Consider the following 17,911-nt stretch of genomic DNA (forward strand, 5'->3'; position numbering starts at 1 on the left):
CTTTTTGGGACAATTTTCGCTTTTTTAGGGGTGGGGGGGGGGGTGGACGAGACTTATTCTCTCACTACTATTTTTGTGCATAATAGTCCCGTTGCACGTCAAACTTGTCAGCAAAATTTCAGACCGTATAGTTAAAAGATTGTTGCCGTTAGGGTTCCAAAGCCAATGGAAGATTTTTTTTTTTTTTTTAAGTTTAAATCCCGATTCAAGGCTGCAAGGGCACTTATTTCTGATCAGAAGTAAAACATTTCCTTTTTTGTTTTAAATTTCAATCCCCATGGCAAAGAGGTGTGAACCCATTAAAATTTAGTTTGCTAATTTTTGGGCCCTATTTCCCTCTCAAATAAAACTTATTTGAGGCTAGTTATTTGAGGCTTATTGTTACACCAGGCTAGTAAACAAACTGGAAAATTTCAAGATATTTCAGAAAAACAAGTATTTTAGCCTAAGTTGGAACAGAAACGTGTTGAAATTCTGCATCATACCTAATTACTATTTTGTTTTCAAGAAGGAAAAAGAAAACCTTTTTTTTCCGAGAACAGACACATACAATTTCCAAGATAAATAAGAATTTTGGGTCTTGTAGAGTGTAATTTACGGACAAACCAAGGTTTTTAGTTCTTTTTCATACGTTTGGGTTTTCTTGGCCCAAGGACACAAAGTGGTTGAGGAGTTCCACCAAAGTGAAGCCCCTCAGTCCCACGATGACTGAACTTTATCTTACAGGCTTTGTTTTTTACTGCTATTCTATTACTACATACTTGCAAAAATTGCAAAACAAAAAAAAACCTTGAAAGTAAAATATGATTCAATACAATATGTTTCTATTTCGTTCTATGAAAAAGACCACGAATTATACGCAAACTTAATCAAGCACTATTTTATATATTTATTTTAAACTAGAGTAAGTCAGTTAGGATCGATTAAAAACAAGAAAATAAGTAGGTTTAAAATTTCGTGAAAGGTTTCCTGAATACCGTCTTCTCCCCATCTTTTGCCACTCTGTTTTCAGCGATACACAGATACTTGGTTTTATATTTCTAGTATATCTGTACTAGGTGTTGACTGTGGGAAACCGGCAAAATCTGTTTTTACCTCCGTAGATGCTATGAAGTATCTCAGAAATAATAACAGAAAGAAAAATTCTAACTTCGCCATTGTACCCACCATGTCAATATTAATGTATTTCCATACTCAGCTCAAAGCTAGAATAAATTTGTGTGTAGACACTGGGTTTGGGCATAGGACAACTGTTACTATTATGCCACAAGGTGATGGGTAAAGGAGAAAGACAAGAGGAAATTTGTCCTTTCCGCTAAAAAAAAGTCTTGTGATGAAATCAGTCATATGACTTGTATTCTTTCTTTTCTTCTTAATTGGCAGAGTGCTAAGACACAAGAAACAAGCTGGACGTTTTTTAAAGTAACCTACGAGCCAAATTAGAGATATTCATATTTTTTAGATAGTGAGGAGAGTTCTTTTATTAGTTTTGAAGATGATATATGTAATTTTAGCAACTTGCCAACTACATAACACTGATTAAGTTACGATTTCGTGGTATTCAAAACAAAAGAGCGCATGGGGCTTTTTCAGATTTTTACAAGAGAGTGAAAAATGTATTTTGAAGTTCTTAGTAAAGCAAGTTTTTTCTTCGAATATTTGAATAAAAATAAATTTGAAAAAAACGACAGTATGTAGATGAACGCTATGGCTTGGGTTTGAAGCCCCCATTTCCCGAAACTTTTTGGACTCGTAAAAACGTAGCAAAAATGAATATGAATTTTTTTTTATGCATTATTATCGAAATACCCCCCTCCAAAAAATAGCCCCACCCCCGAACAAAATCCTAAATAAGTCCTTGCATACGTGAACACAGGAATTTATTTGGGATGGTTTGACACTTCACTGTTTGTTTGTTCTTTTTCGGACGGGGGTGGTAAATAAAATACAAAAAAAAAAAATTAAATTTAAGAAAATTAGCATAGAATAGACAATATATTTGTGAAGCAACATTTGTGTATTTCTTAAGAGGTTGTTATTTAAAAATTAATTAATATAAAAAAAGTTCAGAAGCAAGTATTCAAAAAAAGAAGGAAAAAGCCACACTAAACTCTAGAACAAGGAAAAATAAAGTCATATGGATACAGTCTTTTGCTGGAAAATAGTCATTTCCCGTTCTTCATTTCGCGTGTCTGGTTAGTTGACATCGTTTAAACAACATAATTTTGGATCAATTAGAAATTACTTGTAAGAAACGACACTAACTATGATCGGTCGAAAATTATTTTACCCAAATATTTTTTTCTAGCTGACAAAGTGTCTGAATTCAGCTGCATCAAAATGATCTAACAATCGTTAGACTATTCTATAGAATTATAACTAGCAATGAATGCTTGGTTTTATCAGATCGGAAATTTACAATGGAAATACGCAAAAATTTTGCCATCCTTAGGAAATTTTATTACAAACATTGAGTTTTCGCATGCAATTATACTAAGAGAATTCAAATATTTTGCTTGGAATTTTACCAGATTTTAGGCCACTTATCCTAAAATGTTCTCTGTAATTTAATTAAAATGTAACGTAATTAAAATTTGTAATGTAATTAAAATTTAACCCCACAGCTTCGTAAATTCAAGGAAAGTTTTTCGTACGAAATTATTTGCAAGCAAACTGTGAAAGCTAAAAAAGCGTGTTGCACGAATCTATTTTCTCAATTGATCCATATTTTGCCTTTCTTTCACCTACTGATTCTTGTAACTTTTTTGTTCAATTTTATGAGAATATCTGAACTGATAATAGCTAGTATTCTTAGGACAATTATTGGATGCTTCAAAATCCTACTTTATCATAAGTTTAAGTTTTGGATACTGTAGAACTCCATATCTGTTCAAATCACTAACCTAACAAAAAAGTTATTAAAAATCAGACATTTCTGCTCGTGTAATTACACAAATGCACAGGTCGCTGGATGAAAATACAAGCTACACTTGCCAAAGTAACTGAAATAATGGCAAAGTATATAGGCTACATAACCAAAGAGCAGATTGAATTTAGAATCAGTTTGCATCGAACAGATTTAATTCAACATGCATTAAGTAATGAAACAGCTTTGATGGGTTATTAGATGTTAAAACAAAACCGACTTATACAGAATACTCTTTGCATACATCACATTTAAACATTGCATAGTTATACAAGCATTTCTTACATCTATCACACTTGTATCTAATATGCATCAAATTTGTACCCATCAGGAAAATTTTTATCAGTAATTTTCAAAAGATGATCAAGAAATTGTTTAATAAACCAAACACACGAAACTACCATTAAAAAGAAAAATGTAATTCAATGTTATGTATTTCTAATTACTCGCGAGAATAAAGACAACGAATCAAGAAGGATTTAGCTTATATTATTGTAATCAGCCTACACTCATGCATAAACTCTTTGATGCCACTTCAAATTGGCCAAATAAGAAACGTTTTCTCACCATACACCACAGTTTTTTCTCACCATAAACCAAAACACCATAAACACTCATGCATAAACTCTTTGATGCCACTTCAAATTGGCCAAATAAGAAACGTTTTCTCACCATAAACTACAGTTTTTCGTCACAATAAACCAAAACACCATAAACACTCATGCATAAACTCTTTGATGCCACTTCAAATTGGCCAAATAAGAAACGTTTTCTCACCATACGCCACAGTTTTTTCTCACCATAAACTAAAACACCATAAACACTCACGCATAAACTCTTTGATGCCATTTCAAATTGGTCAAATAAGAAACGTTTTCTCACCATAAACCACAGTTTTTTCTCACCATAAACCAAAAGTTTCCTCAAATAGTCCAGTCAAGAAAAGCATTTCTTACATACATTACATTTAAAAGGTTACTTATCATTGTGCAGGTTTGTGTTTAAAATATTCACTAGAGAAAAGATTTTGTCACATACATTTCAACGCTTTCGCACCTACAAGCGTTCTTTGGTACGTGTTTAAATTATGCGCCAGTGAAAAGATTTTGTCACATACATCTTATTTAGAAGGTTTATCGCCTGTATGCTGTGTTATATGCCTGTTCAAAGACTTCCGTTGAGAAAAGCATTTCTCACATACATCACATTTGAATGGTTTCTCACCTGTATGCACTCTGTGGTGCTTTTTCAAATATGCTGCTTTGGAAAAAGTCTTGTCACATTCATCACATTTATATGGTTTCTCACCCGTATGCACTCTGTGGTGCCTGTATAAATTACACGCTAGAGAAAAAGTTTTGTCACATACATCACATCTAAACGGTTTCTCACCAGTATGCACTCTTTGATGCGTGTTCAAATATGCTGCTTGAGAAAAGGTCTTGTCACACACATCACATTTAAACGTTTTCTCACCCGTATGCACTCTTTGGTGCGTGTTTAAATTACACGCAAGAGAAAAAGTTTTGTCACATACATCACATTGGAACGGTTTCTCACCAGTATGTACTCTTTGATGCGTGTTCAAATTTGCTGCTCGAGAATAGGTCTTGTCACATTCATCACATTTATACGGTTTCTCACCCGAATGCACTCTGTGGTGCCTGTATAAATTACACGCTAGAGAAAAAGTTTTGTCACATACATCACATCTAAACGGTTTCTCACCAGTATGCACTCTTTGATGCGTGTTCAAATATGCTGCTTTGGAAAAGGTCTTGTCACACACATCACATTTAAACGGATTCTCACCCGTATGCACTCTTTGATGACTGTTCAAAGTTTGGAAAAGGTCTTGTCACATACATCACATTCAAATGACTTTTCCTTTTTATCTGTTCTTTGATGTCTTTCTGATTTTCTAGGCTTTTTACTGTGAAGACGACTTTTCAAACATGTTTTCTGAATTTTTAAGCTTTTTGCGTCAGGTTCCAAAGCAGTTGAATTTGAGAAACAACTGGCAGATGAATTCTCTGAAGAATCTAGTGCCGTATTTCCCTGTAAGTGGAGTCCAGAGACGCGTGATAACAAGTGACCTAAAAATTTAAAAGTCTACCGAGTTTAAAAACAAATTGTGAATGAAGAAAAAAGAAAAGAATACACATCATTTGTTGAGGTCAAACATATTTGGGGGTAACTGGAAAGCTGAATACTACGTCAGCCTAGTGTTGTAAATGATAAAATTGGTCACGGCAAAATTGGATATTTTCCGGATTTTATCGTAACCTTAAAGATCCCGTAAAATTGTTATTTTATCTATTTTACTGTTTTACATATTTTGCCGGTATTTTCTGTATAATACCGATATTTTACATACTTTACTGAAATGTTTTACGGCATTTTGTAGTTATCACCATGAAAAAATACCCAAGGGATGGGAGAAATAGGTTTGGATACGATATTGTTACTCTGGTTTTTACTGAAGACATAACAGGGCAAAAGAAAGTAATATAATTGCACTCATTAATTCGTTGTGAAGTGTTTAAGATTGAATGATAAATTGGTGCTCAGCTATCCTTTCTTACAGCATATCACCTTATTTACATTTGCTTGTTCTGTTTTAAATGAACATTTTATGTAATCTTTCCACTAAAAAAATTACAAAAAGCAATATCATTTTGCCCGTGGGTCTGTAGCAATGTTACCCAGTCTAAAGCTTAGAACAAACTTAGCCTTTTCCGGCACCAATTGGGTAAATTGGTGTTAATTTGCAAGAAAACGGTGCCGATTTTCAAAAACAGCACAAAATTTCGTCATAAAAAAAGTAATCCTCAATCGTTTCCTTCTCTTCAGCATGAAAATCAAAAGGCCTGAATAATAATAAAATCATAATAATAATAATAATGATAACAGGTTAATATTTAGTAACAAAAGAATTTAATATATGAGTAAATTTTTTTTATGAAATAAGTATTTGAGAATGATGTAAATTTTAATTATAAAAGAACTTGAGTATAATAATAAAAGAACTATATAATAAGTTGAGAAAAACCACGCAACCATTGATAAGCTACAGTAGACAAATGGTGTCGTCTTCATGACATTTAGTTTTGAAAATTTAACGCTAAGGGCATTTTGTTAATGCTATCGTTTGCCCACTGAGCTGCTGAAAAGAGTGCCCGAAAAATACTACGTTTGTTCTTGGCTTATGGCCCCAGACAAAATTGGCATTTTTTGACCGAGCATTTTATTGCCGCTGCTACTTTAGCGCAGACACATTAGGCGGTAAACATTCTACCGTTTCAACGTCAATCGAGCAAAATAGATCATTAGCCTTTTTGTGTTTTTAATAGTAACCGAAACTCTAAAAAACGGAATTTTGATACCAATAGATTTATCCAAAGAATTGGATTTTTATGGTGATTCTAAATATATAAGTTTCATTAAGTTTAGTAATTCCCGAAACAAAGCAATTCCGCTTGGCAATTGCTACTTTTTTTGGAAAAAGTCAAATACCCCTGATTGAAACAAAAGAATGATAAAAGAAACAAAGAAATTCCGCTTTTGTATTGTTATTTTATGGGGGAAAAAGTCGAACAACCCAGGTTGAAACAAAAGAAACAAAGCAATTCGGCTTTAGTAGCCTATTACTATTAGTAGGACTTTTCAAACAGTTCGTGGTAACGAACTGTAAGTAAGGAGCGACCCGGCTCAATGGTAACCGAAACTCTAGAAAACGGGTTTTTGATACCAATAGATACATCAAAAGAATCAGATTTCAATGCTGATTTCAAATATATAACTTTCATCAAGTTTATTGCTTCCCATTAAAAGTTACGCGCCTGAGAAAATTTGGCTATTTTCAAAAAAAGGGGGAAAGACCCCCTAAAAGTTATTGAACCTTAATGAAAATAACACCATCATATTCAGCGTATTAGAGAACCCTACTGTAGAGGTTTCAAGCTCCTATATGCAAAAATATGGAATTTTACATTTTTTGCCAGAAGAAAGATCACGGATGCGTGTTTATTTGTTTGTTTGTTTTTCTTTTGTTTTTTTCCTAGAGGTGATCGTATCGACCTATTCGTCCTATGACATCGCGAGAGGGCTCATTTAAATGAAAATTAAAAGTTCCATTGCCCTTTTTAAGTGACAAAAAAAATGTAGGGCAACTAGACACCCTTCCACACTTATTTTTTTCCCAAAGTTACCCGATCAAAATTTTGAGATAGCCATTTTGTTCAGTATGGTCGAAAATATGATGAATATGTCTTTTAGGATGACTTAATCCCCCGAAGGCCCCAGGGGGATGGCTAAAAGTTATGAACTTTACCCAATGTTAACAGGTAGCATTGGTTATTGGGAAGTATACAGAAGTTTTCAGGAGTGTTTTTTTCTGGTAGTGGGAGGGAAGGGTGGGTCGGTGGTTATGTTGGAGGATCTGTTCATGAAGGAAGTTTTCATGGGGGAAGGGAAATTGCCATGAAGGGGGCACCGGACTTGCCAGCATTATTTATTGGTTATTGGGAAGTATACAACCATTTTCAGGAAGGATTTTTTCTGGAGGGGGGCTAGAGGAGGGGGTTACTCTGGAGAATATTTCCGTAGAGGATGTTTCTTTGGGGTACGGGACATTTCTATGAAGGGGGCGCCGGATTTCCAAGCATTATTTAAAAAACGATCAGAAATTAAATAAAAAAAACAAGTTTTTTCAATTGAAATGTAAGAAGGAATATTAGAACTTAAAACGAACAGAAATTATAACGTATGTGAGGGGGTTCTCCCCCAAGTCAATACCTCGCTCTTTACACTACAGTTTTTTTTAGTGCTTTCAAAAGAGCTATCTATTGTAATTAAACGGCCTTTGTGATTCAGGGGTTTGTGAATCAAAGTTTTTTTTAACTTTTAACGTAAAGAGCTTGGTATTGACTAAGGGGAGAACCCCTTCATATAAGTAATAACATATACGTAATAAAAAAAAACAATAAAAAACAAGCGATACGGCTCAATAGTAATCGAAACTTTTAAAAACGAAATTTTGATGTCAATAAATGTATCAAAAGAATGTGTTTATAACGCTGATTCTAAATATATAAATGTTATTAAGTTTAGTATTACTCATCAAAGGCTACGAGCCGGAGAAAATTTACTCGATTTTTTAAAGAGGGGGGAAAGATCCCCTACAAGTGAAAGAATTTTAATGAAAATCACACCGTCAGATTCAGCGTATCAGAAAACCCTATTACATAGGTTTCAAGCTCATATCTGCAAAAATCTGCAACTTTGTATTTTTTGCCAGAAGAAAAATATTTATTTATTTTATTTATTTCCCTCAAAAACGAGGAGTATAAAAGATAATTAAATAAATCTTCAAAAATCCAAATAACACACCATCAAACATAGCAACAATTTACAAGTTGCCCAAAAGAAAACTTAATCAAATGCAACAAATAGTAATAATGAAATCATGCACTTTTTAAACTATAGAAAAAAAAAGGAAAGAGATTATGAACATAAAGTATATTTTCAGATTTACGGTAAAAATTATTTATTTTTACCTTGGCTATTTCCAACGGCTCTTTAATTTTAAATTTTGAAACTAATTCAGTATTACTAAAGGAAAGTGGAAAACCAAGTAAAAACTTACAATATTTAAAATAACAAACGCGAATTGCTGAAAAATCACAAATTTTAAAATCTCGAAGAAGAAGGGAAGGATAAAGAACAGGCGGGAGGGCAACTGCATTAAAAAGAGAACCTAGAATTTCACGACGATACACACCACGTAGCCGTATTATGGAACCAAACGCCTTTCTAATTTTTTCTTGAATATGTAAAATTAGCATCGACTTAGATTCACGAGCTGAAGCAGAATAAGGTAACCCAAGATAAACAACAGCATCAGAAACCGGAAATGATATATTTCTATCGCAAATTAATTCAGCTCGGTCATTAACATTAACGGGAAAATATTGACATTTTTTAATACTAATAGAAAGGCCACGAACATTAAGCAGACTAGAAAGGGACTTAAAATTCTTAATTAGACTAGCTTTAGAACGGCTCAATAGGATAATATCATCAGCATATGCAAGAAAAGACACATCCCGTCCCCAAGAAATAAGGGTTGTAGATAAAGAACGAAGACACTCCGCCAGACATGCGTTAAAAATATAAGGAGATAAAACCCCACCCTGTCTCACGCCCCGACCCACGGAAATTGGATTAGAAAGAGAATCAGAAGTATGTGCAAAAATTTTTATCCTAAGCCCCGAATACCAAGATCTAAGAACTCTAACCACAGAAAGGGGAATCCCACCAGAAATAAGAGCTGAAAGAGCGGAAGCATGCGAAATATTGTCAAAAGCTCCTTTTATATCAATTAAAAGTGTATAAAGTGGGGAGCCAGTAGATCTTGACTCCTTAATTATAGTATCAAACGTTGCATGCGCATGGTCGCAACCCATTCCTTTTTTGAACCCTACTTGATTAAGACCAACATCCAAATAATCAAAAAGATCCTTTATACATAATTCAAAAAGTTTACCAATCATAGAACCCTTCGTTATCGGCCTATACGAATCACAGGAACGGAGATCTCTTTTACCAGATTTTAGAATAGGAGTTACCACCCCAATCCTAAAAGACGGGGGAACATTACCAAACTTGAGAATAAGATTTAAAAAAGTCAAAAGAAGAAGAAGAAAAGAAGTTGGAGCAAATTTCACATGATTTGAAAAAATCCCATCATGGTCTTTAGAGGATTGTGGCTTTAAATTACGGCATGCACCCAACAAAGAATCAAACGAAATAGAAAAATCATGCGAATTAAAAGAACTGTTTAAAATTATATCAACATGCGAAAGTTGTTCAGGATCATCACAAGATTTCGAAAGGTTTACAAAATGAGTTTCCCACTCAACAAGAGAAGGGCCATTCTTTTTAGAAGGTTCATTAACTCTCTTTGTTGAACGTAGAGCTTTCCAAAGTTTCTTTTTATTAATATCAACTTCAGAATAATCATCAATAAGAAATATATTATTATTAAGACTAATATCATACTGGAAAATTGCCTTCTTTTTTTTCATTCATAGAAAAGCCGGATGAAGATCACGCGGTTTTCCACTATTTTTCCAATGTCTAAAAGCTAATTTAGATTCATGATTAGCATGTACAAGAAACGGATTTGACGACCAAAAAGGTTTTTCAACATTGGGTTTACACTTTTTAACTCCAAAAGTTTCTTTAGCACCATAATTTAAGCAATGTAATAACTGAAGATATATGCAATTAAGCTCAAGCTCTATGTTATCTTTATGACACTTCAGAATATCAGGTACAACTACTTTTCGAGCTAAAGAATCAACTTTATCTTGGTAAGCCGGAATCAGTTTTTCATCCCAGATAATTCTCTCAAAATAATGAGGGCGAATTGGAATAAAATTAGAAGCAGAAACAGAATCATGAATTACAGAAAACGATGTCAAAAACTGAATAGGTAAATGATCACTTATCGGGAAATCCGGGATAACTTTTACTATAATAGATGGGGAAAAATTAAAAAGTACATGGTCAATATTACTCGTACTCCCACTCCAATGAGAATAAGTAAAATCAAGTGTCTTACGGCAGATATTAAAATTTGGTAAAGATGAAAATAAAATTGTTCTACGTTCATTTACACTCTCAAGATCACAGTTAAAATCACCAAAAATAAAAATACGTAAACTCGAATCTAATAGGGCAATAAAGCTACTAAGTCTATGGCAATCTGACGTAAAGGCTTCAAAAGACGAATCAACATGATAGTCAGTAGTCAAATAGCAATTGACCAAAACACAATCAAAAAGTTTGCAGTCAAGAAAAGACTCATCAGCACAAGATAAAATAGCACTAAATTCTTTAGGAACAAATGTAGCAATGCCACCCGCAGGGCGGCCTCCGGTAGGCCTCGCAGGAACGGTAAATATATCATGTAGACTTGAAAGGGAACTTAACATATTCAAAGAATGGTCCAACAAATGATGCTCTTGCAAACATAGTATTGAACTATTTTCAGAAACAAATTCATTCAGCACTACAAATTTGCCAATGACTCCATTCGAATTAAAGGACGTAATCGTAGAACCAATATTCATTTAAAAGCTTTTTCATAGCAGGGCAACTGAAACTGTAAGACGGGTGGTTAGTTGAGTTGCAATTTGCACAACAAATGGGGTTAGTACATGGAGTATTCTTCGTTGATCTATGATTTCCACTGCAACGAGCACACTTCAGAGTAGAAGAATCACAGTTTTTTTCGGTGTGAGAGGGACTTTGACATGCGAAACATCGTTTTGGAAGCACCATGTCTTTCTCAACTCTGTAGAGCTCGTAACCGAACTTAATCCCATGGACGATATAATATTTTAAAAATGCTTCGGACTCAAACGACACCTTTATTGTTCTCGACATTCCAAGGCGCCTGAACTCCAGAATCCCAGGCAAAGTGGCTGCTAGAGCTTCAATGTCGAACTCGATATCCACACCACGGATTATTCCGAAAAACTTAGGCTTTCTAGTATTGATAAGACAATCAGGGAAGGAATCCTTTAGATCACAAGAAAACTTTTTCCCAGATTCAGCCGCCACAGTGATAAAAATCAAATCATTGGTCTTTTTATTTGCTTGATACAGCCCGAGCCGAATTTGTCCAATTCATTTTTCCTGGAAACAGGGTCACGTAACGAGGCTGGCGTATTAGCTATAGTAATCGTCTCTACTGAATCAGCGCTGCTGGGGAGAGGAGGCCAATCCGGTGAATTTAACGGGGAGGGGGAGGGGGAGCCCAAGTTGGCTGAACACTTCGACAGCGAGGACTGTAAGTCTTGTTCAATTCTTTCAAGAGAAGTAATGGATTTCTCCAGCTTTCTGCCATAATCACTAACAAGTCGATCCAAACGTACATTGGAATCAGATTTTAATAAAGGGCAGTCTCTGAATGAGCGAGGCACTAATACAGGCCATTTGAAACCTTTCTGGTCAAGATCCGTGACCATCTTCATAATATCTTTTGCTGTAGCAAGTTCCGCAGCGTTGCCACGTCTCATTACTCTCTTTATAGGAATTCCAGAAAATTTCCAAAGCAGATTTTTCGCATTCACCAAAGCCTCAAGGCTGTAAAAGTTCGCCACAGTTTCAATAAGCTCCGTTTCTGGAATACCATTCGCAAATGCATCGCAAATAAAAAACAGGGCAGAGTTCACAATTACATGAGAAATCCCATCTGCAATTACGAAGGTTTTTGAAAAATCACAGAATGAATCAGAAGAATCATCGCAGGCAAAATTATTCCGCTTTACCTGTTCATTTGGGCAATGATTATCAGTCGAATCGTTAATCACAGGTGCTTCCTGGCTAACAGCCAAGAGAGGGTCTTGAGACGCAGGGGTTACGGCATTCAGTGGCGTCAGCATATTTATTGAAGAATTTGGGTGCTCACTCTCTATTGGGTCACTAGAAAATTCGGTAGCGGCTTTGCAAATAGAACAGATCCAGTTAGGAGTATTCTTTCTATCGGAAACGGTGATCCCTGAACAAGAGGGATGAAACAAATTGGAACACTTAGTGCATTGCAACAGCGTGCCTTTCCCCAAAGAACGTTCACAGTTAGGGCACACTTTTGGAGACATAATTGGCTTGAACAAAAAAAATATCACCCCAAAAGACAAGGGAAGCGTCAGCCCCCGTTACCTTATCCCCGCAATTTAAGGGAGACTCTCCCGGCAGGTACAACGGCACTTGCCACGGGTTTACTGCCCCTCTTCTGCTTGTCAATTATGGTTACGCAAAATTGAAATCAGCACAAATCTATTTTTGTAAAGTGTAAATAAATGTCCAGAAACTAGGTCAGTAGATTACAACATTTTTAATCCGTATGAAATGTTATGACAGAATGGTTGCACAATTACTCCGGTCACTGAATTAATTTAGGATCCTACCGAGTTTCAAGTTGATAAAATCCAAAAAAGGTGTTATCACATAGAAGTTAGTTACGTAAGTTAATTTGTAAAGACATCCATTTAGCAAAAAAAAAGTAAAATTTTTATGCAAATAAAAGCTGCATTAACTAAAAAACGATCAGAAATTAAATAAAAAAGCAACAAGTTTTTAAACTGAAAGTATGGAGCGACATTAAAACTTAAAACGAACTGAAATTATTCCGTATACGAAAGGGGCTGTCCCCTCCTCAACGCCTCGCTCTTTACACTAAAGTTTGACTCTGTCTCACTACTTTATTTTTTTAAACAATAAAAGACTTTAGCGTAAAGACCGAGGTGTTGAGGAGGGGACAACCCCTTTCATATACGGCATAATTTGTGTTCGTTTTAAATTTTAATGTCGCTCCTTACTTTCAGTTTAAAAAACTTGTTTTTTTTATTTAATCACTCTTAAGGGCTAGGCACACGGGAACCGATTTCAGCAACGGTGGATTCCACGTCGAGTGATTCTAATTAATGAGGCTAAGAGGCGGGGCTTAGTGACGTTTTTCGGTGATTAATCATCAATAATTACTTTCCAGACAAGGAATGTACTAGGGCTTTAGAGCTTTAGGCATGTAATTAATCGTATTTAATAAATATCGAAATTTAATCGTAAATTAACCATAATTAATGATGATTAATCACCGAAAAACGTCACTAAGCCCCGCCTCTTAGCATCATTAATTATAATCACTCGACATGGAATACACCCTTGCTGAATTCGGTTCCCGAAATCAGCTACGTGTGCCTAGCCCTTTAATTCCAATTTTTTGCAATAAATTTATAGAAAATACTAAGAAAACACGTTTCTATGATCCAAATATGAGCCACACAATCAGGAATGCCTAGTTCTGGTTATAAAAGGGCTGTCTCCATGGAAAGCTTCAAACGGTGCCACGGGTCAGTCACAGAGTGAAATGGTGGCGTGAACTGTCATTGGCCATCACGAAGGGGATGACTTGCGAAAACACAAACCAAATTCGAAAATACAAACCAATGGAGTAAAAACATCATTTTTATCAATAAAATACCTGAAAATGCCTTGGGAATGATAATTTGTGCCACAGGCCAGCCACAGGTCGGGAATTGCCATGGTGTATCACAAAAAGGTGGCTGGCGAAAACATAAAGTAAATGAATTTAAAGCATCATTTTCGTCAAGAAAATGTCTGAAAATACTTTAGGAATGATAATGTGTGCCACAGGGTGCCACAGGTCAGTCACATAGTACCACAGTGCCGTGAACTGTCTTGGTGTATCACGATCTAACAATAAAATGGTAAGTTCCGACTGTTCAAAAAAAAATTCTGTCAGGATATTCAAACGTCTGAAAACGCTTAAGTGATGATGACGGGTGTCACAAGGTACCATGGGCCGGCCACAGAGTTCCACGGGCCAGAGCTTTGAAAAGCACTTGGAGGGGATCATTGACATAACAAGAGGAAAAGCACAGTTTCGAGAAGTAACGTGCTTTTATATCTCAAATGACACCCCATGTTTAATAAGTATGTCTCAAGTAGCTTGTGGAGCGTAAACATTGGACAACAGACCAAATAAACAATAGCATCTATATCTAATCATCACACTCATTTAAATTTACATAACATAGCCCACATCATTTTGACTAATCGATTTCTCGATTTTTCCTTCCATTAGAAATTATTTCCTGGGAATAAAAACACGCAATCCAAGGCTTGCGGAGATAAGGAGCAGGGGAAAATTGTCATTGAGATCAAGTAGCCTATTGCACAGAATCTATTCCCAAGAACATAATAATAGCAATGGCTTATTGGTTCAGTTGGATAATGCGTCATTCCATTGGAAATCTCTGGCTTATGCTCGATTCCTACACCGCACAAAAACCTTGGATGACGGATTATAAGGCTTCCTGAATTAAAACACGTCTTACATAAGCAGCATGGGGAATGCCTTGTGGAAACATTTACGCAATTCGTCATCCTCATTTACATCCGGGGGTTTCCCACTTCACTAGCGAGGCTGAGGGAAAACATCTTGAAAAAAAAAATGTCAAAAAAAGAACATCTCCTAAAGTATTACGTAATAACCAGGTATGCGCAATAGACCAATAAATCAATAACACCTGTGCCCTGAGGGGCAAGCAATTTCAAATATACGCCCTATGGCTAAAGCTAGGAAAAAAAATGCTCAACCGGTCTTCCAGATACAGGGCAACTCTAAAACAGCAATTTTATCCAACATTTTCCTAGCGAATACCTTATTTTACCAATATCACCTTGTTTCACCATTCTTACTGGCCGGGTTTTTATTTTGTGATAAGCTTACAACAAAATGTCAACCTGGAAAACAATATGCTTATACGTCTCAGAAACCTTTTTTAAACATTAGCGTTTAAAACCTTTATTAAAATTCAAGATTTACGTCACCATTTTAACTATTTCTTAAAAGTTAAGTCACCACTGGTGATGAGCAAGGTGAAAGATATCACCAAGACATAAAGGCTATGGAAGTTGCTCCTCCCTTGCCCCTCTAAAAATACATCCGTCCAAAATTTTAAGGCAAATTTTATTCATAGTTTTCCAAAGTTCGAATAATTATAATTCATAAGTTTCCGGGCTTCCGGGGCAAGGACTTAAAATTATTGAATTTGCTTTTTATTAACATATAAGTTTTTACTAAGAAAAGGGATATTTGATCCTAGGTATTCAATAAAGCTTGGAGTATCAACATGGACCTTCAAGGAAATAAAGAGGGCGATTCCATGAACAATCAAAACAAAGTATGTGTTGGCTGTTTATGATAAGGAAATATTAGCAACGTATAAGTAACGGTTCTGTATATTAGGTTGTAACTTTCGAGGTATATTAAAGAGAGATTAAATGGAAACAGCCCCCCCAGGCCGTATCCAGGGAGGGGGGTTACCCGGTTTGAACCCCCCCCCCCTTGAAATTTTTGACCGAATCGAAAATAAGTCGAAAATTAATAAAACCTAGTTAAAAATCAGAAAAATTAGCCGAAAACTGAGTCAAAAATTAGTAACCCCCCCCCCCCAAAAAAAAAAACCTGGATCCGCCCTTGCAGCCCCCCCTGTCTTTTTCAGGTGGCCCTCTCCTCTACAATGATCGATATTTGTGAGACAATGTAAAAAATCAAGCCTAATTTCATGGGAGTTGTTCCATTTTATTTGAGTTATTCCATGGTCCGCAAAATGAGACAGTACTAATGTTTACCGATGACATCTTGCAAAAGCAGTCAAGGAACTGATTTGGTTACCTGAGCAACAGCTAAGTAGAGTTTAAACTCGGATGTATACAATCAAACTTTCAGACCACTCTACTAAGAGTAATCATATTCATTCTCAAGAACAACTATGTTCACCGGTTAAATAGTAATTAGAACTATTTCCAAAAATTAAAGTACATTATTGGAAAGCAGGGTGGATGACTTCACCAAGATATAAAGGTTATGGTGAACACTATTAAGATAGGTTGAATGTTTATATGATGACAGTTGACTAAACTACTTATATTTTATGAGTAGTTTAGTAAAAGTAAAAACAAAATTACTAATCAGAATTTAAAAGTATTTTAAATTAAAACAAATTAAAATCCCTTATATTTTAGCTTTCATTATATGGTATAATAAGGCTATAATCAACAAGTCATTCGGTTTCACAGTTAAATTCGCAAATATCAAGTAAACACCAATGACAATAAAATTTCCACCTGGAATGAACCCAAAGTATATATATTAAAATAAAATAAATATTAAAATAAACTTAATATTTATATATATATATAATAATATATATAATATATTATATTAATATATTACATTATATAATATATATATATATATATATATATATATATATATATATATATATATTTTTTTTTATATATATATATATATATATAATATTCATATAATATACAATATATATAATATATATATATAATGTATATTATATATAATATTATATATAAAAATTATATTAAAATACATTAAAGTCACTTATATTTTAACAATCATTATATTGTATACTAAGATAATAATCAATAAGTTATTTCAGGTTCACAGTTAAATTCGTGCTAAATTTGAAGTAGATACAGTTAATTAAGGATACATATATTAAAAATACGTTTCTCAGTTATTTCATGTGAACCATCAAGTAAATACGAACGACGATGAAATTTCCATGAGTATGCCGTCAGGTACCCAACGTACACCCGTATACAACGTATACGTATACCCAACCTTGTACCCAAAGTATATGCCGTCAGACGTTTCACACAAAAACTCGTTCGTACCTACACCATTGAAAACAATTTCAAGGGGATGGCACAATTATTGTTGTAGAAAGAAAAAGAATTTCAAATTTCAAGACAAGGGAGGATCTGTAAGTAAAATTTCACTGTTATGTTTTCGCCAAATTTACGATGAGAAGTTGACATCTTTAGCGAGTTGGTAAGCCTATTGCTTGCTTTCGATGCATTTGAGGGTACAAAAATTCAGTTTCGTTTCATTTGTAGAGGGACGCGCAAGTAAGTGTAGACAGTAAGAAAACAATCATCATTTTCATTAAGGGGTTAGAGACTTCTGCTAATTAGTTTAAGACCATTAGCTCAGTAGTTCCAAGACCATTATTATCTTCAGGGATTATGATTTACAGTTCTGCTGACTAATGAACCTTTATTTTATTTTTAGCAGCATCAATCCTAAGTAGTAAGGTTACGAAAAAAAAAAGAATTTCGTAGACCACACGAGTTGCAATATTAAAATCTTGCACCCCTTTCTTTATTTTTCATATGTTTAAATTTGATTATGAAAAGCAACGGATACATTTAGAGTGTCGTAAATTACACGTTCTCACAATTGATTTGAAAGAGTAGAAACAGTAACAGGATTTTTGGAGTTAGGCATAGATGCGTAAGATTGATTAGATGATGTTGGAAGTTTTAACCCGAACGATACAAACAATTAAT

The 17,911-nt window shown here is 34.7% G+C and overlaps 2 protein-coding genes across 4 annotated transcripts in view; both read right to left on the minus strand.

The window, feature by feature from the left end:
- The window catches only part of LOC148952691 (uncharacterized), a 43,232-nt gene that overhangs the window by 3,090 nt on the left and 22,231 nt on the right, over positions 1 to 17,911 (minus strand). The window contains exon 5 of one of the 3 annotated variants that reach the window (XR_016141669.1): positions 15,183 to 15,265. The exons of 1 other annotated variant lie outside the window; for it this stretch is intronic. Coding sequence is in view for 1 of the 2 variants with exons in the window: in XM_089088045.1 (XP_088944171.1) it covers positions 5,031 to 5,038 (8 nt within the window). In the remaining variant the exon portion in view is untranslated. Of the gene's footprint in view, positions 1 to 4,925; positions 5,039 to 15,182; positions 15,266 to 17,911 lie in introns of those variants that run through there. One more of the 3 variants, XM_089088045.1, reaches the window with a different exon arrangement.
- Positions 1,838 to 17,911, minus strand: part of LOC148952692 (uncharacterized) — a 124,122-nt gene continuing 108,048 nt past the window's right edge. Inside the window, exon 6 of the mRNA XM_089088046.1 lies at positions 1,838 to 4,758. Within this exon, the coding sequence (XP_088944172.1) occupies positions 4,047 to 4,758 (712 nt within the window). The 3' untranslated portion in view covers positions 1,838 to 4,046. The remainder of the gene's footprint in view (positions 4,759 to 17,911) is intronic.

This window comes from Artemia sp. Qi Xiang Cuo, chromosome 4 (genome assembly GCF_049724085.1).
Source record: "Artemia sp. Qi Xiang Cuo chromosome 4, ASM4972408v1, whole genome shotgun sequence".
In the NCBI taxonomy this organism is placed as follows: Eukaryota; Metazoa; Arthropoda; class Branchiopoda; order Anostraca; family Artemiidae; genus Artemia; species Artemia sp. Qi Xiang Cuo.